We start from the raw sequence: 20,999 nt of genomic DNA on the forward strand, positions 1-20,999 counted from the left end.
GAATTTTAAAATATCAACTCAACTCATGAAGTCTTAAGAGTCAAGAACCTATGCGAGGAAGGTTGGTAGTGCTTACTTTTATAACTGGAAGCTGGATTGTCATGGAATAGAGTTCTTAAGGAATGTTTTTGAAAATCCTATGCAAAGGAACTCAGGGCAAAAAATTAAAGCAAAGTCAAAAAGCAAATGTCAAGCTGAGAGATTAAATATTATAAAGGGAAAATCTCCCTAATATATAAAGATCAAGAGGAAAAAAACCTTTAAAAATCTGGTAGAAAAATGGACAAAAGACATGTAAGGATAGTTCACAAAAGATGGCAAAAGGCCTTTAAATATTTGAAGACATCCAACTTCACTAATAAGCAAAATGCATTGAGATACCATTTCTCACCTATCATCAGCTTAGAAGAATCCACTCTGTGGGCAAGGCTGAGGGGAAACAGGCATTATTATATAACCCCTCTCAAGGTAAATTTGACAGTACCTAATAAAATTACATATACATTTACCCTTTGACTCAGCAATTCCACTTTTAGGAAATTATCCTGAAGGTACATCTCTAGCAATATGAAAAAACATACGTACAAGGTTTTCCATTATGGCATTATTTGTAATAGCAAAATATAATCTATATTAATATATATTATATTGATATTTATATACCACCATAAGTTAATAATGGGGCAAACCCTAAAGTTGAATAAAAAAAGAAACAAACCTAATTGGATATCAAATTACATAATCACAGAGGAAAATTTAATTCAAATAATTTTTAAACATAGTATTCTGAAAATACAACCTTTTTTTGCCTAAGAACAAAAAGCACTAGAAAAGAATCTTAAATTTCACTTAGTAGGTTTGCTGTTAGTAATGGTTGTAGTCATAATTTCAGAACTATTTTGTGTGTATGAGAGAAGTACAAAGATGGAAGGAGAAAGAGGAAGAATACCCAGGATGCTGGATTTTAATTGGTGGTATCAGTGTGAGCTCACAATTTTAAAGAGGCCTAGAAAGCGGTGACTCCCTAGGAGCAATAAGCAAACACAGCGCCTGGATCAGGGCTTCTAAATACCATTCCTCAGTAAAAGAAACCAGAGCTCCTTAGAGAATGGTTAGTTCCAGGTCCAGAGTGCAAAAGTGTAAGGTGAGCCTGGAATATCTTGCTGCACACCAAAGCAAAAAAGTGTTTCCCAAATCACAGCATCACAGGACACAGGATCCAGCTTGAAGACGATCCCAGTAGCCAAGGCTGATACAACTTGAGCATCAAAGAAGATGTGGCACATATATACAATGGAATATTGCTCAGCCATAAAAAGAAATGAAATTGAGATATTTGTAGTGAGCTGGGTGGACCTAGAGTCTGTCATACAGAGTGAAGTAAGTCAGAAAGAGAAAAACAAATACCGTATGCTAACACATATATATGGAATCTAAGGGAAAAAAAAAAAAGGTCATGAAGAACCTAGGGGTAAGACGGGAATAAATACACAGACCTACTAGAGAATGGACTTGAGGATATGGGGAGGGGGAAGGGTAAGCTGGGACAAAGTGAGAGAGAGGCATGGACATATATACACTACCAAACGTAAAATAGATAGCTAGTGGGAAGCAGCCGCATGGCACAGGGAGATCAGCTCGGTGCTTTGTGACCACCTAGAGGGGTGGGACAGGGAGGGTGGGAGGGAGGGAGACGCAAGAGGGAAGAGATATGAGAGCATATGTATAAGTATAACTGATTCACTTTGTTATAAAGCAGAAACTAACACACCATTGTAAAGCAATTATACTCCAATAGAGATGTTAAAAAAAAAGAATTCTGGCTATAGACTATAACATATCTGAATGTTTTTTTAAAAAGAAAAAGGAAGAGGCTTGGGCTAGACCTTTGAGAATGAATTCAATTTAAATAGATGGAGAAGAAAGGTGGTTCAGTCAGTATGAACAAAAGAAGGAAGTGATGAAGAAGACGGCATAATTCAGGAGCTCGGAGTGGCGGGGGGCACTTGGTCCAGCTAGGTTGTCAGGGACACATAGGGATCAGTAAGTGTAAGATTTGGTAGTTTAGACCATCACTGCCAATCTGAAGATTAGACTTCGAGTGCGGTGGCAATGGGGAGCCGCTGTAAGTTTCTGAGCAGAGGAGTTATATGAGGAAATGACGGAATAGGTGTTTGGGGGAGATGACTGGCAGCTAGATGGAGGCAGGGAACAGAGGGATGGCAAGCAAGGAGGTCAGCGAGGAAGTCTTTGCAAGAGGTGCTGGGGGCCTGCAAAGAGCCTGGAAATGGATAAGGATAAAAATGGCTGAAATTTAAAAAAGCATTTCAGAGGATGAATAGACAGAACTTATTCCTCTGATAAGGGACAAGGGAAGAGTCAGTGGCTCTGAGTTTCCGTGCTGAAGGGTAGAAGGACGATGATGGAGCTGAGCTAAATATGAAGAGCAGAGAATTGAGTTTCGATATATTTTGAACTGGTTTTGAATATAGTGACTGTGAACCAATTGCATTTTGATGTTTACAAACCTCAAACAGGTCGCGTGTCCCACGTTGGGGGTGGTATTGCTGGGCTTTCTCAGTCAGCTTGATCTCTTACAGAGCTCAGGTGAGGGCAGGGCTCTGGTGTTTTCCTGAAGCTGCTGCCAGTGGTAGGATTTTGTACTGCTTCACAGACAATGCTCAGAACCATGTCCCTGTGGAATCCCAGTGGGCTACTCTGAGTGAGTATAACATCACCTCCTGGTTGGGCCAGAAAAGAATTTTCAAGGCATAACTCGAGGCGGGGGGCTCCCACGTATGAAATTGCTCTTTCATCCCTGCAGTGAAGCTTGAATGAGGGGACTCTGTGCTTTGTGGCTGTCTGGCTTCATCAGAGGATGGCTGCCGTCTTCACCCACCCGGCGCTCTTGCTTGGCTAGAGGAAGCCTGTCCTGAGCTCTCATAGTGAACAGGCTTCCCAGGCAGCCTTCCTCCCCTGCACTCTTGGCATTCACATGGCATGGCCATAAATTATGCCCAGCGTGTTCATTTTCAGTTTAAATGTGTTCTCATCCCAGAGGAGCAACTAATGGCGTCAGGTTACTGATGTGAAAAAAGCCTGCCGCTGCAGTGACTATGGATTAATGAAATAGCAGTCATGGAGGCTGGGGCAGCAATAAATTGTCAGCCACCGGTGACATGGATTTTAAATTATATTCTCCATCTCCTTTCCCCTTCTCCAAAATTATTTAGCTGTAGAGTTGTTTGTTAAATGCTTACCATTGCTTAAATGTTTGCTTTCTATTAGAAGTTGGTGCAGGCTGGGCCCCTTCCTTTAAAGGGGCTTTTCTCAGAAAACTGGAGGTGGGCTGAGAGGGATTTAAAAGCCTATCATGCTTTCTCTAGGAGGCGTGAAGGCAAATCTCTTAATCCAGGATCATCACTGACTGATAACTTTCATTCAGAAAACTGGCAAACATGGGGCTCTATCGGTGAACTCTGCTCATTTGGCACGTCAGTTACTACCTCTACCTTCTGTTATGGCCTTTTTCTTTTCCTAATGAGTTAAAAATTAGGAACCAAGACAATTCACAGTGTTTTTGAAAGGCAGCAAGTCTATTTTTCATTAGATGAAGGACCCCAGGGAATCCGTTAATGGGCCATAGGGAGTTCAAGAATCCCTGATCCTACAAGCAAATGTGAACAAGCAACTTGCTCATATGTATATGTTTTTCTAGAAAGAAGGTCTGTGGGTTTCATCAAATTCATTAAATGTTCCGTAACACCAAGATAGCTTAAGGGCTGCCATGGGGGACTGCATAAATGTCTACAACGTCTTTCTCTCCCAAGATCTATGTCCTTGTAATAGACTTCGTGGCTCCTCTGACTGAGAGAAGTCTATCCACCCTTGATTCTGGGCTGGCACTGTGATTGGCTTTGGCCCACGGGAGATTAGTAAATGTGATCCAAGCAGATTGGAAAAGTGCTTGCACTTCGGGGCTTGCCTACTTACTGTTCCTGGAAGCCTGCTGCAATGTCAACAAGGCTGGGCTAGCCCAATGAGCTACATGGCCCCAGTCACCCTTGTTTCCCCAGCAGACCCACCAGCAACTGCAGACAGTGAGTGTGCCCAGCTGAGACCAGCCAGGCCAACCAAGGTCTGTGGATTTCATTAAAATCACTAAATGTTCCGTAATGCCAAAAGAGTGCAAGGGCTGCTATGGTGGACTGCATACATGGCCACAACTTCTTCCTCTCCACACATCCATGCTCTTGCAGTGGGACTTTGTAAGGGCAGGGGTATGTGGAGCCTGGGCCAGACCAGAAGCAACTGTCCAGCCAAATTGCTGACATACAGAATAGTGAACAAAATAAGTGTTATTTGGGGATAGTTTATTATTCAGTAAAAGCTAACTGATATAAATAGCATATCACACAGTGTGCATTTTGAGGATGAGGGGCACACCTTATTCAGTCTTTATATCTCTTTTTTCCTAAAAACTCAATAACCATTCAATATGTATTTGTTGAATTGGGTAGAACTGGTCTCTCAAAAAGACTTCTCAAGGTCACAATAAATCAGGAGAGATCCCAGAGCATCTAACTCCAGGCCTCAGTTTCCTTACTTATAAAATGGGCTTCAAAACACCTACCTTGTTGGGCTACTGTGGCTATTAGAGATACTGTGTGCTTGAGAGGTGCCTGATACTTGATGGACAGTAGCCCGAGCCAAGCACGCTGATGAAACGGCTGCAGAACTCATCAGCGTGCGCGAGATCAGGCACGTTTCAGTGATCACAGTGCCCACCAGGTGTTCACGTGGATTCCAGTTTCTAGGCGTTAGCTTTCTCTGCTGCAAAATGAGGTTGGTTCCTTCTGGCTCGACCAGACGTCCATGTGTCATTCTGACATGGCTGCCGCCGCAGTGCGGCCACGTGGCCGGAGGATGTGCCACTCCTTCTGGGGTGGTGGGGGAGGCTCCTGAGTTGCTGCTCTGGATTCTGCCATCACGCCCTGTATCTCATTTTCTTGCTTGTAAAATAAGGTGTGGGTGACAGGAAGCTCTGTGAGACTCCTGTCAGCTTCAGTAATACTCCTGGAGTCTTCTCTAAGCCTGAGGGACTAAACTGCTCACAGGATCACGGAGCCATGAAAGAAGTTATTATTTGCTAGAGGAAAAGAAAAAAGGTTTCTGTGTTTGTCTAAAGCAGAAAGTGGAAAAGCAGGCCACATAATTGGGGAATAACAAACAGTAAGAAAAAAGAAAAGAAAGCAAACCTGATTTGAGCTGGGATGCTAGGACCCTGCTTCCTGCAGGATAATGGAGCCCCATGCTATGTAGATCACAGGGTCGAACCTTAGACATAGAGATTTATAGAAGAAAATTCCCCTTCCAAAAGCATGACATACACAAAGGGTTATAAAATGCTCAGAATGAGTTACACAAAGAGCCATGAGACATATGAAAAACAGTTTTCTTTTTTTTTCCATTAAGACCTCCTGTCCTTTTCTAATAAAACCTAACATGACATCTTTCTAGGATTTAGAGTAAAACTTGTTGTGTTGCAGATGTATTTGGAAGTGAATCATGGACATACATATCGTTTACCGCAAGCAGTGAAGACATCTGAAAATCTTGCTTCTTGCCAAAATGGACATTAAGATTTTGCTTGGAAGCAAATATGAAAACATTGATTTTTATCCAACTATCCCTCCGTTTATCTAAGGAGAAAGTTACAACTTATTCTGTTATGCTTTTAATAGGATTTTCTATCTTTAATGCTGAGATCTTAAACATTACCAGTGAGTAAGCAAAGAAAATAATTAGCAGATGGCATTTTCAACCAAATTTTTTATATTTATTATAGTCGTGCTTCTCTACAACTAAAGATTCATGTGGTGTGCAAACCATATGTCTGACTTTATTTACCAAAGTAAATACAGAACAGCATTTCCAATAGGGGAGGTTCACACAACAAACAAAATATAGAGTGTGTGACCTCAATAAGGCATTCAGTAAAGGTATATAAGCTGTCTCTCCCTCTATGGGGGGGGGTTCCCTTAGGGTGCTCTGATGTTGGCATCACATTCTTCTAAGAGCAGAATCAAATCTTCAATCAGGCTGTGCTCCCTGCCATGTGTCACTCTCATAATATCAAAAGCCTAAAGGGAAGAGAAAGAAGACGGATTAGAACGCCAAATGAGGCAGGTCCCTGCCTGCTCCTCGTCTTTTCCCATGACACCCAGGAGCCCGAAGAAGCCCAGCGTCTGCAGTGTGAGCAGCACGGTGGTTCTCCACACTAGCAATGAAGTGACAAGGGTGATTCTGTAACGTGGTGCTTGGAAAGCAGACTTACTACCTGAGTCATGCTGGGCCTGCTGTGCAACACCAATCTTCAGGGATTATTAGAGCTTAGGTTTGGTGTAGGTAAAGAGGTTTGAGAAGAATTACTAAAATGATTAAGTAATAGTAAAGATGAACTACTATGCTGCTATCGCCTTAAAATATAATTTTCATTTTTGCATGCTGCATTTAATTCTCATCTATATGTACTGTGATACATATAATGTATACATACAATTTTTGTATTCTTTTCATGTCCTATGACATTAGAACACTGGCATTTTGACAGTCCCTGCCTTCACTCCCCATGTTCAATCTTCACTAAATCTTGCCAATTCTACCTCCAAAATATTTCTGAAATCTGGATGGGTTTGTGACCACTTCAGTAATAGAGTGTGATGATGGAATTAATGCTACTGACTTCCAAAGCTAGGTCAGAAAGGCCATGCAACCTTTGCCTCGTTCACTAGTGTGTCTGCTCCTGGAACCATGAGCTTCCGCGCTGTGAGGAAGCCCAAGCCACTTGGGGAAGCCAAGTGGAGATGCTCTGGTTGAGAGTCCTAGCTGAGTCCATCTTTCAAGTCATCCTAGCCTAGACACCAGAAATGTGCATAAGGAAGCCTACAGATGACTTCAGCCATCAGCCAGAAGGTAGCCAGAGTCCAGTCTTCCCAGCTGACACTGTGGAAAAGAGGCGTTATGGAAAAGAGGCGAGCCATTCCTGTTGCGATCCGTTTGAATTCCTGACTCAGAGCATCGGTGAGCATAATAAAAGGGTGGTTATTTTACTCTGCTGAGTTCTGGGGATGGTTTGTTACCGAGCAATAAATTAGAGATAAACAGTACCATCCTGCACTGCCCAAACTGGGGGCTCCCCGACGGGGTGGGGGGCACCAGACCCATTGTCTTCAATACGAACGTGCCTCGAGAGATAGGTAAAGAGACTTTGGGGGGTGCTAGGCGCCCAGAAAAGCACCTGCCTCTCAGTACCACGCTCTCAGCCTTGGCCGCACAGTAGCATCAACTGGGGGCTGTCAAAGGTACCAGCGCCCAAACCCCACACGTGGTCAACTGAAGCCTGTTCTCTGGGGGTGAGGCCTGGGCTCAGGAGATTCTAACGTGCCCTCGGGGTTGAGAGCGACCGATACAGTGAGCTCTCACCAAATAATAACAACTGTTTATTATTCAGTGGTGACTTACAGCCAACATAATCACCATTTTACTGGCTGTGTACAATTCTACTCTTAGAAATTTAGATCACTACCAAGTTTTTGTTATGATGTAGCTCTTCTAGCATAGGACTTTTTTGCCTTTGCTGAATATTTGCTTAAGATAAATCTCTGGAGGTGGATATTCTTGGGTATGGACCTCTTTAAAGCCACAGAGACTTTAGAGCTGCGGAGCACCCCTTCATTCTACTGGGTGTTCAGGGCTAGGAGTGCTTTTGGCCTGTGTTCCTGGCTTTTTGGCCTCTTTAAAAATGTTCCCGGGCTTCCGTGGTGGCGCAGTGGTTGGGAGTCCGCCTGCCGATGCAGGGGACGCGGGTTCGTGACCCCGTCCGGGAAGATCCCACGTGCCGCGGAGCGGCTGGGCCCGTGAGTCATGGCCGCTGAGCCTGCGCGTCCGGAGCCTGCGCTCCTCAACGGGAGAGGCCACAGCAGTGAGAGGCCCGCGTACCGCAAAAAAAAAAAAAAAGAAAAAGAAAAAAAGTTCCCTTTAGCTGGGATGAAGGAAAACAGTCAGACGGGGTCTAGATTTAGCTACTGTGAGAGGAAAAAAAGGGAAAGGCCCGCCACCTCAGGCTCTGGTGTCCCAGCCTGGAAAAGAGCTCTGCCCGTGGCGTTGGCTGTAATCCTGCACTGGCAGGCCCATCACCTGTGACATGCCAGCTGGAAAACCAGAAGGGGGCTGTGATGAGTCAGGGCCGTGAGGATTTGGTTCTTAGTAACCTGAGTGGGTCTGCCCTGTGGGTGCAGAGCATCTGCAAGCAAATCCCGAGGTGCAGTGGGGCGGGGTGAGGGGTGTACGAGATCGAGGGGAGGAGTTGGGAGTAGCCTCCACCTTGGAGGCAGCCAAGCTCGGTGACATGCCTCTGGGCAGAAGATCAGCAACAAATGTTTGATGCCATTCAGGGAACAAATGTCTCCTGTCTCCCTCCCGCCCCACTCCCCAGGTCCTCTGTTGTTCTAGACATCTCAAGGTCCCAGGCAGGGGCCTGCATGAGAGCGCGATTGTAAAAAGAGACTGGAGAGATGCTTCGAGCCCTTCATGGGAAATTCTCTCACTCGAAAGCTGCTTAGATGTTCTCTTCCCTTCCACTTGACAGAGGACCAGCTGTACTTGTGATCTGACAAAGGAGGGTGAATGGGCCAGGAGCATCACCTGAAAAGCTCTTTGCAGAAAGAGAAATAACGCTCCTCCAAGCCCCATGGACAGGTCGGCTGGAGAAAGGCCTGCCTGACCTGTGAGGGCTCTCGCCCTCCCGGCCCCTCACAGCTCTCTGCTGGGTGAGGGCCTGGCCTCGTTTCTCAGGAGAACTCCCAGATCAGCTTCTCTGTGTCCTCCTGTTTTATTTCTCCAGGTTCCTCATCTGGAGAATGTTCTGTGCTTCTCAGGGACTTGACTCAGAGGCTACATGACAGTCATCTTCATACCACTCTGAAGGGTAAGGTCGATCTGCACGTTTTCAGACGTATTATAGCTCCAGCTTCCTTCCTCGCTGCCTTTCTTCCAGTCATACGTTTCACTTTCTCCTCCCTTCCAGCTTTAAGAATAAGGCCTATGGGGCTTCCCTGGTGGCGCAGGTGCTCCGCAACGGGAGCAGCCACAGCAGTGAGAGGCCCGCGTACCGCAAAAAAAAAAAAAAAAAAAAAAAAAGAATAAGGCCTACTCCTCAAGAGACAAAGTTAATTGTGGCTGATCTGGAGTCTTCCTGTTCATTCCTGCTCATCCCACAGCACAGCAGGTGCCTGAGCATCAGAGGAGGCTTCCGGCCCTGCAACCCTTCACGAACTGCAGAGCCACAGCCAGGAAGGGAAGCCACCTGGCCTTCCCCAGGCCTCACTTCCATACCTCCCAGCCTGCTTCCTTGCGGGAGGGCCATAAAGACCATCTGGCGCAATGTCCTCATGTTTGGCCTGAGAGGGAGCCCAGGGTGAACCCCGTGTTCATTCCATGACTGCACTGTGCAGCCTCCACCTGCAAACAGTCTTCAGTGACCAAGGAGAGGGCCTGGAGGGTCTCTGACGTGTGGCTTCTGAGACACCCTGAGGAGCCATGAAGGTATTCCTAGTCAAGATGCTGCTGGTTGTGACCTACGTTCTCTTATCTGGTGGTGAATGCAGCACCGGTAGCAAAAGTGGGGCGGGGGCAACGCCTGGGTGTGTATGTGTAGGATTTGAGATACTAAGGTTAGAGGATCCTATCCACAGGGGTGGCTGGAAGCAGAGAGGAAATGGGCATAGCTGGGTGCAGAGGACCACATTGAAGAGACTGGAAAAAATCCATACCATTTGTCTAGAAGGTAAAACCAAGTATAAATAGGGTTAACAAGTAAACACTGTAATTTTCTCTGAGTGATGGGTGGGGTAGAAGAGAAAAGGAGAGAAAAAAAGAAATAGGATTTAGTAATGTGCAAACTATGGTGATGACTATGTTCTCTGTGTGTGTGTGCGTGTGTGTATGAGAGTAATATGGCAGGTTGAGTATACAGGACGGGAAGCCAAAACTCAGACTTGGTCCAGCAGGACGTCTGGTCCTTGTCTTGGACATCACCTGGGCCTACAGGTGAGCTGGGGCAGCAGTTCTCAGCGATGTAGGAAGGGAGCCCTATGTAGCTGTCAGCACAGGCTGCCTCTGCATGGCGGCCACAGCTCCTCAGCCCAGCAAGAAGATGAGGAGGTCTTTTCTTCCCCCCAAAACAAAGTTATAGTAAATCTCTGACAAACCAGGACAATTGTTTCCTGTAGCTCTGTGTCTCCCTTCTCTCAGCCCCTCCCAACTGCCACACATGCACATGTCAGAGAGAACAATTTTGATTTAATTTCCTGCAGCAATATGTAAAACAGATTAAGGAAATATAAAATCAGAGCCAGCCTGTGCTGGGAAAAGCTTATCTCTTTCCATTAAATTTTATTTTTTTAATGGTAGCATTTAAAAAGAGCCTGCCTGTATTCTTCCACAGAGGACCTATTTGAAGCCTTCAAGGGGGTGTTGCTGCCCCCCGTGTACTGACTCTAAATGTCACATGAGAAAGGGAAGCACAGATTGCCTGCCACATGACAGGCATGGCTCACTCAGGAGTAAAGATAAGTTCTTTGAAAGATCGGGTCCCCAGAACTGATTTCAATCTCATCACAGCTTTTTTTTTCTTTTAAGTAATTGTAGAATTGTGGGTCATACGTTAAATAAAATGAATTAAATTATGATTTAAAGTTGCAAACAATATAGCTTTCTTATTAATTTTTAATAAAAATATATTAAGCTTATCAAGGATCTCATATACTCTCTACAAAAAGCCTGAGGGAATTCAATAATGACTTCCCCAAGCAGGATTTAAATATGGATATAAATCAGAGGGAAAAGAAATGTATGCATGATAAAAACCTCTGGAATCAGATCACAGGAGGGGAAAATGCAGGCAAGTTTTCTTACTCTGCCCACCTCAGGATGAAAGCAGAGTAGAGGGGTGGGAGGTGGTGGGCGTGCGCTGGGGCATCCAAAGCAGGACACGTAAGAAGACAGACCTGCAACCCATCAAGCAGCTGCAGAGCCACGGCAGCCCTTCACAAGGGGCAGCAGGAAATCCCAAAGCCTTGGATGACCTTCCTGAGCTCACAGCACCCCTGCTGATCCACTGTGCTCTCCACCTTGTACAGAATCCACCGAGAGGACCTGTCCTCCTGGGAGGCAAGATTCCTTAAAGAAAAGATCTATCCATTCATACACTAAATATCGGCTAAGCAGCTGTCATGAACAAGACTTGGTCCTTGCCCTGGGAGGAGCTCTGGCACAGCCAGAAATCAGGGTTCTAGCAGGACAGTGTGTGATAAAGGGGGATGTAAGGTGCTGGGGTTCCAGAGGAGAGACCCCAGAAGGGGTTACAGACATGGTGAGCTCAGGTCTGTGCCTTCCAGTGGGAGTAGCTATTCCAGAAAGAGTTGCTGTTGTGTTGTTATGTTTAACTAATCAATCGATCCAATGCATATTTATTGAGCACCTGAGAGACCCTGAAGACATCATGTCTCCTCCCTGAGCTCCGGTTTCCTCACTTGAATAACGAGGAGATTGGACTAGATAAATTCTGTGGACAAAGCAAGTCCCAGACACAGAGCTAGGAGGTGCAGGTTTGGTTTCATTTCAAAATGTGTTATTGATTTCTAATTTAACGCCACTGAGGTCAGAGAATTTACTTTGTATGACAGGAATCCTTTTACATTTATTGAGACTTGTTTTATGGCCCAGAATATGGTCCTTCTTGGTATACATTCTGTGGGTACTTGAAAAGAAGTGTATTTTGCTACTGCTGGGTGGAGTTTTATAAATGTCAATTTGATCCTGTTGTTGAATCCTTCTGTATCCTTGCTGGTTTTCTGTCTAGTTGTCCTGTCAGTAGTTGACAGGGAGTGCTGATGTCCCCAGCTATACTCGTATCCATAAGTCTAGTATCTATTTCTTCTTTTAGTTCTATCAGTTTTTGTTTCCCACATTTGGCAACTGGGTTGTTTGGTTCATACACATTTAGAATTGCTGTGTATTCGTGGTAAATTGACCTTTTTTCCCCATTATATAATGTCCTTCTCTGTCTTTAGCAACATTTTCTTTGCTCTAAAATCGACTTTATCTGATATTAATATAGCCACTCCAGCTTTCTTTTGATGAATGGTGTTTTCATGATATATCTTTTTCCATCATTTTACTTTCAACGTGCCTATATTTAAAGCGAGTTTCCTATAGACAGCATATAGTTGGGTCATTAAAAAAATCCATTCTAATAACCTCTGTCATTTAATTAGTATATTTTAGACAATTTATATTTTTTACATAGATCACTTGCATAATTAATGTGGTTATTCATATATTAGGGTTTTAAGTTTGCCATTAAAAAAATTTTTCTGTTTTTTTCTTTTTTGCTTCTATTTTCTTTTTCTTGCATTTCTGGTGGATTACTACTTTTTTTTAGAATTCTGTAATGTTTTTGAGTGTATTTGTTTGTGTGTGTATATATAGAGAGAGAGACATAGACATATAATTGTCAAATATAATTGACCTAAATATTTCCACTATATACATTTAGAACCACAGGAGACAGTGTTATAAATTTTGTTTCAACTGTCAAAAGATTATCTAAAAAACTCAAGAGGAGAATGAAAGTCTATTTTACTTACCCTTACTTTTGCTTACCATGTTCTTTCTTCCTGATGTTCAAAGATTCCTGCCTTTATTATTTACTTTCTGTTTAGAGAATTCCTTTAGCGATCCTTTTAGAATAGGTCTGCTGGTGACAAATTCTCTTACTTTTCCTTCATCTGAGAATGTTTTGATTTTCCCTTAACTCTTGAAGGCTATTTTGCTGAGTATTGGTTTTTGGCTCAACAGTTCTTTTCTTTCAGTGCTTGAAAAATGTGCCACTTTCATCTGACCTCCATGTTTGTTTGTTTGTTAATATTTATTTATTTGGCTGTACCGGGTCTTAGTTGCAGCACGTGGGATCTTCAATACTGCGTGTGGGATCTTCACTGCAGCACGCAGGATCTGGTTTTAGTTGCAGCATGCGGGATCTTTGTTGTGGCATGAGGGATCTAATTCCCTGACCAGGATCGAACCCAGGCCCCCTGCATTGGGAGCACAGAGTCTTAACCACTGGACCACCAGGGAAGTCCCTGGCCTTCATGGTTTTTAATGAGAAAGCCACTGTAACTCAAATTGTTTTTCTCCTATAAGGAAGATGTCATTTTTCTCTTGCTTTTTTAAAAAGTTTTAAATTTTTTGCTGTGTTGGGTCTTTGTTGCTGCGCGCGGGCTTTTCTCTGGTTGTGGTGAGTGGGGGCTACTCTTGCGGTGTGAAGGCTTCTCATTGTGGTGGCTTCTCTTGTTGTGGAGCATGGGTTCTAGGCGTGTGGGCTTCAGTAGTTGTGGCATGCGGGCTCAGTAGTTGTGGTGCACAGGCTTAGCTGCTCTGCAGCATTTGGGATCTTCCTGGACCAGCGCTTGAACCCGTGTCCTGTGCATTGGCAGGTGGATTCTTAACCACTGCGCCACCAGGGAAGCCCCTCTCTTGCTGCTTTTAAGATATTTTTGTTGTCTTTAGTTTTCAGAAGTTTGTCTAGGATGAATCTTGATGTGCATTTCTTTGGATTTTTCTTATTTGGGTTCACTTAGGTTTTTTTTTTCCTTTAAGTTTTTGTAGGTTTTTAAAAAAAATTTTTTTTATACAGCAGGTTCTTATTAGTCATCAATTTTATACACATTAGTGTATACATGTCAATCCCAATCTCCCAATTCATCCCACCACCACCACTGTCCCCCGCCCCACCGTGGCTTTCCCCTCTTGGTGTCCATATGTTTGTTCTCAACATCTGTGTCTCTGTTTCTGCCTTGCAAACCGGTTCATCTGTACCATTTTCCTAGATTCCATATATGCATTAATATACGATATTTGTTTTTCTCTTTCTGACTTACTTCACTCTTTATGACAGTGTCTAGGTCCATCCATGTCTCTACAAATGACCCAATTTCGTTCCTTTTTATGGCTCCATTGTATATATGTACCACATTTTCTTATTCCATTCATCTGTCGATGGGCATTTAGGTTGCTTCCATGACCTGGCTATTGTAAATAGTGCTGCAATGAACACTGGGGTGCATGTGCCTTTTTGAATTATGGTTTTCTCTGGGTGTATGCCCAGTAGTGGGATTGCTGGGTCATATGGTAATTCTATTTTTAGTTTTTTAAGGAACCTCCATACTGTTCTCCATAGTGGCTGTATCAATTTACATTCCCACCAACAGTGCAAGAGGGTTCCCTTTTCTCCACACCCTCTCCAGCGTTTGTTGTTTGTAGATTTTCTGATGATGCCCATTCTAACTGGTGTGAGGTGATACCTCATTGTAGTTTTGATTTGCATTAGTCTAATAATTAGTGATGTTGAGCAGCTTTTCATGTGCCTTTTGGCCATCTGTATGTCTTCTTTGGAGAAATGTCTGTTTAGGTCTTCTGCCTATTTTTTGATTGGGTTGTTTGATTTTTTAATATTGAGCTGCATGAGCTGTTTATATATTTTGGAGATCAATCCTTTGTCCGTTGATTCATTTGCAAATATTTTCTCCCATTCTGAGGGTTGTCTTTTCGTCTTGTTTATAGTTTCCTTTGCTGTGCAAAAGCCTTTAAGTTTCATTAGGTCCCATTTGTTTATTTTTGTTTTTATTTCCATTTCTCTAGGAGGTGGGTCAAAAAAGATCTTGCTGTGATTTATGCCAAAGAGTGTTCTTCCTATGTTTTCCTCTGCGAGTTTTATAGTGTCCGGTCTTACATTTAGGTTTCTAATCCATTTTGAGTTTATTTTGGTGTATGGTGTTAGGGAGTGTTCTAATTTCATTCTTTTACATGAAGCTGTCTGGTTTTCCCAGCACCTCTTATTGAACAGACTGTCTTTTCTCCATTGTATATATCCTTGCCTCCTTTGTCATAGATTAGTTGACCATAGGTGCCTGAGTTTATCTCTGGGCTTTCTATCCTGTTCCATTGATCTATGTTTCTGTTTTTGTGCCAGTACTATATTGTCTTGATTACTGTAGCTTTATAGTATAGTCTGAAGTCAGGGAGTCTGATTCCTCCAGCTCCGTTTCTTTCCTTCAAGACTGCTTTGGCTATTTGGGGTCTTTTGTGTCTCCATACAAATTTTAAGATTTTTTGTTCTAGTTCTGTAAAAAACGCCATTGGTAATTTAATAGGGATTGCATTGAATCTGTACATTGCCTTGGGCAGTATAGTCATTTTCACAATCAGTTACCTTCTTGAATCCCCAGGTCGATTTTTTTATGTTCAGTGGCATTAATTACATTCACATTGTTGTGCAACCACTACCACTATCCACATCCAGAACTTCTGTGTTATCCCAAACTGAAACTGTGTACCCACTAAACAATAATTCTCCATTCCCTTCTCTCTCCAGCCCCTGGTTATCACTATTTTACTTTCTGTCTCTATGTTTTTGACTACTCTACATACCTGATATAAATGGAATCATACAATATTTATCGTTTTGTGACTGGCTTATTTCACATAATGTCTTCAAGTTTCATCCATGTGGTTTCATTTTTAAGGCTGAATAATATTGTCTGTATATTCCACATTTTGTTTATCTATTCATCTGTCCATGGACATTTAGGTTGTTTCCACCTTTTAGCTAAGCTATTGTTAATAATGCTCGCTGTGAACATTGGTGTACAAATATCTGTTCAAGTCCCTGCTTTCAATTCTTTTGTGTTTATACCCAGAAGTGGAATTGGTGGATCAAATAGTAATTCTATGTTTCATATTTTTGAGGAACTGCTATACTATTTTTCCACAGTGGCTGCCCCATTTTGCATTCCTGCCAGTAATACATAAGGGTTCCAGTTTCTCCACATCCATACCAATACATGTTGTTTTCTGGTTTTTTTCTTAATAATAGCCATCTTAGCAGGTGAGAAGTAGTATCTCATTGTGGTTGTGGTTTGCATTTCCCTAATGATTGGTGATGTTAAGCACCTTTTTATGTGATTTTTAGCTATTTGCATATCTTCTTTGGAGAAATGTCTATTCAGGTCCTTTGCCAATTTTTGAATCGGGCTGTTTTGGTATTGTTATTAAAGTTTAGGCATTCTCTCTATATTCTGGAAATTATTCACTTATCAGATACGTGATTTGCAAATATTTTGTTCCATTTTGTGGGTTGCCTTTTTACTCTGTCGGTAGCATCCTTTGATGCACAAACATTTAAAATTTTGATGAAGTTCAATTCGTGTATTTTTTCTTTGTTGCCTGTGCCTTTGGTGGCATATCCAAAAAAGTCATTGCCAAATCCAGTCTCATGAAACTTTTCTTCTGTTTTCTTCTAAGAGTTTTATAGTTTTAGCTCTTATATTAGGTCTTTAATCCATGCATTAGTTTTTAAAAATATAGTGTTAGGTAAGGGTCCAACTTTATTTTTTGCATGTGGATATCCAGTTTTCTCAACACCGTTTATTGAATGGACTGTCCTTTCCTCACTGAGTAGTCTTGGCACCCTTGTCAAAAATTATTTGACATATATCTGAGAGTTTATTTCTGGCTCTCTATTCAATTTCATTGGCTTATATGGCTGTCTTTATGCCAGTACCATGTTGTTTCGATTACTGTAGTTTTGTAGCAAAATTTGAAATCATAAAGTGTGAGTCCTCCAACTTTTTTTTTCTTTTTCAATATTGTTATGCTATTGGGGTCTTGAGGTTTCATATGGATTTTAGGATGGATTTTTCCAATTCTAAAAAAAAATGTCAGTGGGATTTTGACAGAGATTGCATTGAATCTATAGATTGCTTTAGGTTGTATTGACATCTTAAAATGATATTAAATCTTTCAGTCATGAACATGGAATATTTTTCTGTTTATGTCATCTTTAATTTTTTTCAGCAGTGTTTTATAGTCTTCAGTGTATAAGTCTTTTACCTCCTTGATTAAGTTAATTGCTGATTATTTTATTCTGTACGATGCTATTAGAAGTGGAACTGTTTTCTCAATTTCCTTTTGGGATCATTCCCTTTTGGGATCATTCCCTATCAGTGTATAGAAACACAACTGACTGTTGCATGTTAATTTTACATCCTCCCACTTTGCTGAATTTCTTAGTTGGAACAATTTCTTTTGTGGTATCTTTAGGGTTTCCTACATATAAGATCATGTCATCTATGAAGAGAGAGAATTTTACTTTTTTTCAATTTGAGTGCTTTCACTATTATTTCTTCAAGTACTTTTACTGCCCTCTTTCTCTTCTCTTTCTGGGACTCCACTGTTAGATCTTTTGTTATAGGTACCGTGGGTCCCTGAAGCTCTGTTCAATTTTACCTTTTTTAGTCATTTTATCTCTGTTTTTTAGATTGGACAGCTTATATTGTTCTATCTTCAAGTTCATTATTTTTTTATCTTTTATTTTTTGGGGGTACGCGGGCCTCTCACTGCTGTGGCCTCTCCCGCTGCGGAGCACAGGCTCCGGACGCGCAGGCCCAGCAGCCATGGCTCGCGGGCCTAGCCGCTCTGTGGCACGTGGGATCCTCCCGAACTGGGGCACGAACCCGCATCCCCTGCATCGGCAGGCGGACTCCCAACCACTGCGCCACCAGGGAAGCCCCAAGTTCTTTATTAACTCATTCCTCTATCCATTCTGTTGTTAAGTTCCAGTCTGTATATTTTGGTAATTGTATTTATCATTTCGTAAATTTCTGTTTGCTGCTTCTTTCTATCTTCTATTTCTTTGCTGAGGTTCTGTTTTTTCATTTGTTTTGAGGATGTTTGTAATTGCTTGTTTGAGCACATGTATGACTGGCTTTAAAATCTTTGTCAGATAATTCTAAAATCTGTTATCTTGGAGTTGCAATCTGTCGATTGTCTTTTTCTCCATGAAGATTGAGATCTTCCTTGTTCTTGGTGTGATGAGGGATTTTCAGTTGAAACCTGGACATTTTGAGTATTAGGCTGAGATTCTGACTTTCATGTAAACTTTCTGTTTTAGCTGGCTCTCTCCAGTATTGCTCCAGCAGGAGTACGGCAGATGACACCATGCTACTGCCAGGCGGAAGTACAAGTCCAGGTTCCTCACTTGGTTCCTGGTCACTGCCGGGCTTACACTGTCTGGTAGGTAAATTTCTGCTTGTTTCCTGTAATGTAACTTAATCACTATGCTTTCATTCTATGATTATTCTCTTAGTTATCTTCTCTTTCTTTGGTTCAGCAACATACTCTTGAAACTGATAGTCTCTGTTTTAAGTCAGTAGGGGACGGTCATAAACATCAGAGGCAGGGACTCTGCCAAACGACTCTTTGAAGGCACTACTGATGATTGTGGCACGTCACCTCTGCATGCCCCCTTGTCCTCCCCCTCTCCCTCCCATCTGCCCACATGTTAAGGTGATGTTTTGCATTTAGACGAGAGCTTTTTAACGTTGAGACCGCGGGCCTATAACCCCCTTCCCCACCAAATATTAAAAAAAAAATGTTGTGCAGTGTGGATACGGGGTGGGGGGCAGGGAGGTGGGATGAATTGGGAGATTGGGATTGACGTATGTGCACTGCCATGTGTAAAACAGATCGCTGGTGGGAACCTGCTGTATAGCACAGGGAGCTCAGCTCGGTGCTCTGTGACGACCTAGATGGGCGGGATGGGGGGGGTGGGAGGGAGGTCCAAGAGGGAGGGGATATATGTATACAGATAGCTGATTCACTTCGTTGTACAGCAGAAACTAACACATTATAAAGCAACTATACCCCAATTTTTTAAAAAAATGTGTGTATGTGCATTTTCTCTGGTGAGTCAGTGGTCCTCACACAGTTCCTAAAAAAGAGCGTGACCAAAGAGGTTAAAAATCATTGTAGCAGATTAAGAAATGGGAGCAATAGACTTGCAGGCTCTAAATCATCCATTTAGAGGGGCTTGAAATCAGGGTGCAGGCTGGAGTAGAGAGAGACCAGCATGTGCTTGGAGCTTTGCCTGCATGAGCTGGAATAGCTAGTAACCATGTGGGTATGAGAGGAGCTGTGCTGGGGACTGGGCCTGAGCTCCCTGTTCAGGTCCAGAAAAAGCTAAAAAGATCCTCAAAGTGTACCATGCTTCAACATAATGAAATGAGAAGAGAAAAAACATTACAGTGTAATATAAGAAATTTACATCTAAATAAAAAATGGTTATTGAGGGGGAAGAAGTTGGACTTTTTCCAGCCTGACTTCAGTTAACAAGGCACTACCAACAAAGCAGCTAGTGTAGCCCAGGGTGAGGGAGCTGGCAGCATGCAGAGCTCACAGAAAAGAAGCAGGCTCACTGACAAGACAGGCCAGATGAGAATGGTTGCCCCTGAGGTCCAAGAAGTCAAATTAGTGGCTAACAAAATCCTTCTAAGAAATAAATGGGAAGAAATGAAAATAGATTAGAGACAGGAGAAAGCAAGAGGGAGGTACGGTGAAGGGAGCCCAGGACTGTCCTGTGGCAGCAATCCCAAGAATTTCAGCTGAGCCCAGGGGAGATGGGAGCCTAAACCAAATCAGAACTGGGCGAAGAGGATTCCTTTCCTGGAGGAGGCCGGGCCTAATTGAATCTGTACCTAATTTTTGTTTCTGAAGCTTTTCTCATTTTTGTTTTCAAACTCAGCCTCTGAAACCCTTATTCAAACTCGTTCATCCCATTATTTCCAGAGTTTCTAAGGAAGAATGTCTGGGGGTGCCAGTCGAAAGAGAACATCAGTTTAAAAAAGGCAAGAACATATCTTCCCTTGCCCCTCTCTGGGTTACCTGAGCCCTGAGAAAGCTCGGGAGGAGAGGTGTTCTGCAGAACGAAACTGCCCTGCTTCCAGACTCACAGGTGCTGTGAACTTGCAAAAAGATGGAGGTGTGCAGCCTGTCCCTCTGTGTGATACTGGGATATACAATAAGAAATATATACTTGGTCTTCATCCCTATTTCTGGCATTGAGTTCCTAAAACCCTTGGAATTTCCTGTGATGAGAATGATCAAGGTGTCTTTATTATTATTTTAATAAGGTGACTTTCAGAAGCACCTAAGGATGGGGACTGGTTGCTAGGATAACCAACCATAGGATAAGACGGTTGGAACTTTCAGGGAAGAGGAACTGGAGGTTGAATCAATCGCCAATGGCCAGTGATTTCATCAGTCATGCCTCTGTAGTGAAGCCTTCATAAAAACCCACAAGGACAGAGTTTGAACGCTTCCAGGTTGGTGAACACATGGAGATTCGTGGAAAGCGGTGAACTCGGAGAGACGCCCTATGGGCATCTCTTCCATCTGGCTGCTTCTGATTCATAGCCTTTTGTAATACACTGGTGATCTTAGTAAGTAAAATGTTTCTTGGAATCCTGTGAGCTGCTTTAGCAAATTAATCAAAACCGTGGTGGCATCCTCGGCACCGCTAAGCCATAGCCAGTCAGTCTGAAGCCTATGTGACAGCCTGGGCTTGTGACTGGCGTCTGAAGTGTGGAAGGCGATCTCGGGGGGCAGTGGGATCTGATGCCATCTCCAGGTAAATGGTGTCAGAACTGAGTTGAACCGTAGGACACCCAGCTGTGTCTGAGAATTGCTTGTTGAAGCGGGAAAACCCCTGCCACACATTGGAATTGGGTGGGCAGAACCTTACCCTGCTAGTAAATGGTCAGCATATGTCCTGAGAAGATCTGGTCCACTAGCCACATACGTAGTACATATACATATTAGCTAAAAGAACAGGGCCAGGGTGGTGCTTTTAAAGACCTCTCCTCATTAAAAAATCCATTCATTCAATTAGGTGTCCTTGATAGAACTTGCTGTGTTCAGGGCATGTGTCTAGGTTTGGTAGCCCCAGGAGATACAAAAGGTATCTTGTGGAATTCCCACTCACCTCCAGGAAATGGAACACACCCATGTGAACTGCTGGGGAGCAGTTCTATAATATAATT

General features: G+C 42.9%; 1 protein-coding gene across 4 annotated transcripts in view; it reads right to left on the reverse strand.

Annotated features, from left to right (window-relative positions):
• Positions 1-5,817: 5,817 nt before the first annotated feature.
• The window catches only part of SMYD3 (SET and MYND domain containing 3), a 714,589-nt gene continuing 699,407 nt past the window's right edge, over positions 5,818-20,999 (reverse strand). For all 4 annotated transcript variants that reach the window (XM_067729540.1, XM_067729539.1, XM_067729542.1 and 1 more), the window contains one exon: positions 5,818-6,143. In XM_067729540.1, coding sequence (XP_067585641.1) covers positions 6,042-6,143 — 102 coding nt within the window. In that variant the 3' untranslated portion in view covers positions 5,818-6,041. The remainder of the gene's footprint in view (positions 6,144-20,999) is intronic.

The sequence above is a fragment of the Pseudorca crassidens genome, chromosome 2 (genome assembly GCF_039906515.1).
Source record: "Pseudorca crassidens isolate mPseCra1 chromosome 2, mPseCra1.hap1, whole genome shotgun sequence".
Lineage (NCBI taxonomy): Eukaryota > Metazoa > Chordata > Mammalia > Artiodactyla > Delphinidae > Pseudorca > Pseudorca crassidens.